Below are 6,803 nucleotides of genomic sequence, written 5' to 3'. Positions count from 1 at the left end.
AGTTTGTTTGGTTCTGTTGCTATATTGTTACTTCCCTTCCTTTCCCTAGGAAATCCTGGTGGTTTCCTTGATGTAACTTTCTGTGCTTTGTGTTGATACATTTCCTATTCTGTTAGTTTATTACCATTGACCTCAAATATCTCTATTTCCCAGGTACTCCCTCATTGGGGCAGAGGAATAACTGCCTCTCCTTTGCCAGCACAGAGGGTACTGGGATCCTGCCTTGAGGTCTGCAGGGACTGACATCCCTCCGAAAGGTCCCTTCATCTCCTCTGCTACACAAGCAACAAATTTCAGAAAAGAGAGCAGGTACTGACATGAAGAAACTTCTCATGTGTTGTATGCTCTTTCCAATGTATGTCAGCTCCTCAGGAATGCTTGCCAGGGGATACATTGGCTAGCTAGGGTTATCAGAATATAAACGGGTGTTTTTGGTGGAGAAGGACAGGAACCTCATAAGGGAGGATAGCAGCTTATACACATTTAGATTTCCAAGTAATTCTCCTCATTCCCTTTCTTGCCCCTTTTACAGGGCAATGTAAGCCCTAAAACATCATAGCTCCTCTCCCCTGTTTTACATGAGACTGTAAAACAGTCTCATGTCCCTCAGTTCAGACACTGACTATATTTCCAGATCTGGTAAATGTTATATGTTTCAAGGCTTTTGATGTGGTTCAAATACAAAGGCTTCCCTTGAGGTATGGAGCACAAAGCTGTGTTGCCACACTAATACAGCAGTCACTGAATATTTATGACTTCAGAGCAATACAGCTGCAGTATTTGTGGGAGTGTTTCTAACAGAAATAGGGGGTTTCCCCAGAGAACTGATAATTTCCTGAAAAGGTTTAATCACCCCATTCAAAATAGAACCTTAATTAGCCTAAAGCTATATGTGGGATACAAACTTACAAGTTCTGTCATTAGGTTAAAATCCTAGAATTGTCTTTTTAGCTTATTTCTGTTTGTAACAGTTCTTGGCACAATAATCTGCTGAAGTTGGAAAAATAATATGACCATCAAGGCTCTTCAGTCTGAACATCAGACCCATTCCCCTCTTCTACATTTGGGTGTCACATTAACATGTCAGGAAGTTTTATATAAACCAGTTTCTGATTCTAAGTAATGTTCAGGTTTTCCTAACTAACGTTTAAGCATCTCCTAATGCATGCAAAGCAGATATTCAACACTGCAGAGAGCTTGAGGGGAGGCTTGCTATGGATTTGGTGCCTAAAGGTGTCTGTGAATAATGCACAACTAAGAGGTTCGTCAAGATTAAGATCTCTGCAGAGGCAGTTTTAACTAACAGCACATGAACCTGCTTTGTAAGAAAGCTTCTGAAAAGCTTGTGTAACTGGGGTGGGGGAAGTCTATTTAAGCTCCTACTTGCCTAAAAGATAAAATAATCTTCTATACCCTCTGAAGTCTGCAAATGAGATGTTTTTTCCTTTCTTATTTATGAAGTAGAGGAAGTCATCTTGCATACCCTTGTCTTGTTACATGCTCACTTAAATTTTGGAGTACATTGCTGTGGGAATGCAGACCATTATACCCATTAACCATATTTATTCCTTTACTTTAGCTGTGTAAATGCAGTAGACTTGCTTTTGGGCATGTTCTGGGTATCACTTATCTTGGACAACTTATTAAACAAAACACAACTTCCGTCTAACCCCCATTCTTGTAATCGCTTTAATACATTAGTAGACACTTTGCACTGATTTACATAGATTGACTTTAGATATTAGCTTTGTGTGCAATTATTTAAATTAGTAAAGGAGTACAATTATTATTCCTAGGGAAAACAAATTTATATAAAAAGGTTATAACAAAAGTCTTAACAGAAATTAAAAGCTAAATTTTACGTATTATAACTTTAGAATCATAGTAACTTTTCATGATCTTCCTCTTTGGTGCATAAATTCTACTTTTGAACAATTATCAAGCATTATGGAAAAACTGAAATGAGTTAAAACTAGTTACGCAAAGCACACAATGTATCTTTATGTATCTTAAATGCATCTAAATGCATCTTAAAAAATATTGGCAAAGAAATAAATGTAAAAGTCATCGCTGACTTTACAAAATGTCTTATTAATTTGTTTTAGTGATACTGGACTTCTTCCACAGTTGGCTCAGGTGAGAGATTCCAAGACAATGGAAGTGCAGCGATGCTCAAATGGCCATTTCACAGCATGATGTGCTGGAGCCTGAGTGTTAGGATTCAGCTCAGAGATGTGTGGGATGCCAGGGTGGGGAAACTGAGGCACAGCCGGCCTACAGATTTCACTCTAAGAAATAATGCCTGTTATTCAATGGACTGGTCATGCTAGTCTACAATCTGATCAAACACTGTATTTATTGAATGCATGAAGGAATCAAAACTACAATTGGCTCCTTCAGATCCACCAGCTGGATCTCAAGTCCATTCTCCTTCTCCCCCTTGCCATAAGGAAAGTGTGATGATGTATGGGCAGGCTAGAGCACCACAGCTAAGAGCCTTGCACTGGTGTTGGAGGCTCTACTCTTCGGAGAGTCAGAATATTAGCAATAGAAATGTAGGGTTTGGATGTTTTATCTGCTTTTTTCAATATTAATAAAAATCTCATTAAAAAAATTGCAGTCTGGCTTCAGACAGACTTCAGGTCCAGTCCTCCTAGGTGGTATCCACAGTATTGTTGTGTACACCACTGAATGCATTTCATCACTTTTATAAAGAACACTGGAGTCTTAGGAGGAGAATGTCAAAAACAAAACCCCAGACTTCATAGTGTTGGGTTTGAAAGCACAGGTTTCAGACAAGTTCAGTTTCTCAGAGGACTGCAGAACTTCACCTTAAATGCATGTTTTCCAGAGTGTGTGGGTAAATGAATGTTCACATTCCAACTCTGTTAATACAATCTCAAGCAATCCAAAGATTGAGAATAGCCAGAAAGCTCTGGGGAGGCCACATTTTGCAGAAGAGGGGAACCTCTGACTTTGGTTTGGATAATTCACAAGCGGAACTGATTGACTGGATACATTGTATTCTGTGAATTCTCCCACATAACAATTGTCTAAAAATGACAGAGATCACCCATTCTGATCCCAGGGGTGATTCCCCCACCCCTTAAATGATTCACCTCACTTCAGCATCTGCAGTTTACAAGCACCTCTGCTATTACCAAGCTTTTCATAATAGTTATCTCCAGCTTCAGAGCTTTTAAGACTCAATGCTTTTTTACCCATTTATTGTAGATGACTTCAGCTCCACTCGGGGCAACAGCTCTGGTTAGGAAACCCCATGCAGGAGCTGAGCTGCCTTTTGAAGGAAGAATGGTAATTTTTCATTTCAGGTCATGTGGTAAGACTAATTTTGTTTTAGTCTTAAGAGACCTGAACAAGTGCTTTGGAGGATAAGCAGCAACAGAGGCGGTACCTACTGCTTTTTTGGTGTGGGCACTGTACTTGTATGAGTAGGAGGGCAGCAGGCTTCAGAAATGAGACATGATAACACAGCTCTCAGAAGATGGCTCCAAGATCGCTGAAGATTATCCATTTTACAGTGCCACAGAAGGAATGCTGTAACAATGTAACATGGCATTCCCGCCACTTGGAAAAGCTGGAGAGGCAAATTGGTTCAAAGTAACTTACCTAACAAGGCCTTCAAGAATTACATTTGTATCCAGGAATAAGTTGCATCATTTTGTTACTGTGAACAAATATTACTTAATCCCTTTTATAATTCTAATAGTGCAAAATTACAAACAATATTGATATCTAAAAGGGTAAACTTTAATTTTGAAACTTTCAGGTCCTAAACTCATCTGAAACTGGAGAAGAAAACCTAACTCTGAATTTTGGAGCTGTTCAGCACAGACCATTCTTGCAGAGATCAATGAACTGAAGAAATCTGGGGCCTAAGAAAACCAAGGGTCAGACAACTTGTTATAATTCTCAAGGAGAAGATTTGCAGGTATGTTAACAGAAAGCAGACATCCTTGTTCTGGGCCTCAAACTTTTAATAGCAATCATCCTTCCATGCATAAGAAAGTTGCATGACTCCTTAATTTTCAGAGGAATGAGCAAACGATACGAAACTTTCCAGGTCATTATTCTGCTGCCTATTCTCAGAATGAATGCAAGATAATTCGTGAGGTCTGCAACCTCAGATGTTTATCTAAGTTCACTTCCTAGTCAGTTTGTTCTTGGTACAGATGTTGAAAGCTGAACTGATTAAAAAAACCACAAAAACCCCAAACACTAACCTCCCTCAGCCCAATGAATGCTGTAAACAAGATTTATTTACTTTTGTCTCCTATCAGCAACTCTGATGACTAAGTTTCACTGAAACGCAGACCTACAGTTTTACAACTGCTAGGAGATATCCATGGAAGCACGCAGGTAGCAAATAGTAATTAAACCCACAGCTATTAAAGATGTAATTAGATACCCAAATCCAAGAAACTCATAATCATTAACACAACCATCAGAAAATTCTGCTCTTTGTGGAGACAGTATCATCACTTCTAAGTTTGCCAGCACTTAAATGACCACTGGTCTCTTGGTTAATCAACATTTCTGGACACATCTATGCCTTTAACTTTGTTTTGATATTCAAGATGTTTGATACCACATATGGGATCAGTGTGTAGGAATACACTCTAATACAGCTTTTAGTTGTATAAACTCTATTACGTGTGATAATGGGAATTCTCTTCAGCTACATCCACAAGTCAGGTAAGTGTCTAATTGCTGGCAAGTCTGCCTTGCAGTAACAAGAGTAAGTTGACACCTGACAAAGAAATCAGTTCTAGTATAAACCAGGACCTAGGATGGTTAGGGTTTATCTTGTGAAATCAGACCTCTGAGCTGCACTTCCATTCTATCATAACACAAACACTCTGATGGAAAGTAGTTCCATGAGGGTCAGTTTCCATGACATCTGTGTGTTCATATACATGCTCTTACCTCTGTTAATTAGGCTTCTGCTCCTTGTCTGTTGGGTTCCTAATTGGAGACTAAAAAGAAATAGATGCAATTAGTAGTCATGTATATCAATGATAAATTGGGCCAGTACAGAATGTTTTTCAGAGTTGAGTAATTCACAAAATGCAGACTTACGATGAGTCCCTTATGTGTTTTGCTTCAAATGTGCCTACAACACCCATCCCTGGGAGCAGGGGAACAAGAGACATCCATAAAAATAGGCAGGTGCTGTGTGGGAAAATGACAGGAGGTGGATTTTGTACAAATTTTCCTTCTAACACCATAGCTGGTCTCTATTGGTGGCAGTTAGGAGAGGGTGAGGGGAATGTGGATATTCAGTTGTCTTGGTGAGCTCCTCAGTCAACAGTTTGACTGTGGGCTGGTCTTGTGTAGACCTGATTTGGTAACAAATGGGCAGGAAACTGCTTTTTATTTTCTTAATTTTAAATTTGAGCATCATGTGAAGTTACAAAATACTTAAGAAACTGGAAATAAGCCAGGCTAAAGATGTAGCTTCATAAGTCATGTGGCCACTATGGTAAGCTATCAACAAATGAGTATTTTCAAGACTGGAAGTCCTGACTGAAATGCAAACTTTGAAGTCACGAAGAAAAAAAACCATTTTTTCTATGACTTCTTCACTCTTCACACATACAAAAGCTTGCTCAAGATTCAAGATTTCAAGTTATTCTAACTTTGCTAACTAGGTTGGAGTTAAAGAAGTTTCAGTTCCCATGGGCCCAAATGTCAAAATTAGGGTCTGTTTTTGTTCATCTACCTAATGACCCATCAGACACAATGCGTACTGGTTAATGTCCTCAAAATTTAGTTTTCAGGGAACTCTACTTAGATGCTACCTGCAAGCTGGAGTGGCATCAACTGATGAATAAGCAATCTGTTGGCAGCTTGGACTAAAAACAAGGTGCTGATGAGGTCTGAGGAATGAAGCCAGACATTTAGCACAGTGAATGTAATCAATAACCTGCCAGTTTCTGAAAGGTGTATAGTGCTCTTTTGAGTGATTTTGCATGAAGCCGAGGAAAATATTTGGTTTTCAGCAGCTGCTTGAGCAAAAGATTAAACCAAATCTGCTTTATTGTCATAGGCATTTACAGATCTAGAAATCAGTATCTGCAAGAAGAAAGTCTGTGGAGTATGCCTTTACTGCAGTGGATGACCTCGATGTGCAGTGCCTCACAGGAGTGGGTCTGTAGCAACAGACAGTGAAATTGCCCTTCTTGGATGTGAAGTGTAAGTTCTTCAGTGTAAGTACCTACTGATGCTAACAGCTACAAAATAAATGGTTTCAGTTGAGTTCCTTATGGAAAAAGCTTTTGACCTTTCCACATCAGGCCCCCTACCTTCAAGTCTTGACAAAGATCTCAAGACTGGAACAGATGCAAAGATTGAATTGCTCATTTGCCCTATGTGTATATTTGTCACTGGAGGACTACTAAGCACCTGACATGTTTCCCAACACCTGCCTTCATTTAAAACTATTATGTAAGCTAGCACTGAGATAATAATAATTAAAAATTCAAGCTTAACATTTGCTTAATGCAGTACTGGTTTTCTGAAGTCCATCTGAGTTGTAGTTTGTTTTCTGTGGCCTGTACCTTGCTCATTACCCAGCAATGAAATAGTGACAGCTACTACTCGGTTCTTGCTGCAGTGCTGAGTGGACAAGAGTATATCAGTCATTCCTGGTTTTGATGAGGAGTCTTACACTATACTAGCTGTATCCCTGAAGACCAAGTTCATGGTTCTACAGAGATTAGCTTTAAGGGGAAAACTAACTACAAGCAATTCAAACACTCTTATGTAGGTTCTGCAATCTT

At 39.2% G+C, this 6,803-nt stretch overlaps 1 protein-coding gene across 1 annotated transcript in view; it reads right to left on the bottom strand.

Annotated features, from left to right (window-relative positions):
• Positions 1-4,952: 4,952 nt before the first annotated feature.
• BANK1 (B cell scaffold protein with ankyrin repeats 1) overlaps positions 4,953-6,803 on the bottom strand; it is a 169,279-nt gene continuing 167,428 nt past the window's right edge. The window contains 1 exon segment of the mRNA XM_034064453.1: positions 4,953-4,997. Coding sequence (XP_033920344.1) covers positions 4,953-4,997 — 45 coding nt within the window.

Source organism: Melopsittacus undulatus, chromosome 7 (assembly GCF_012275295.1).
Source record: "Melopsittacus undulatus isolate bMelUnd1 chromosome 7, bMelUnd1.mat.Z, whole genome shotgun sequence".
In the NCBI taxonomy this organism is placed as follows: domain Eukaryota; kingdom Metazoa; phylum Chordata; class Aves; order Psittaciformes; family Psittaculidae; genus Melopsittacus; species Melopsittacus undulatus.
This window is presented reverse-complemented; position numbering and strand designations above follow the sequence as displayed.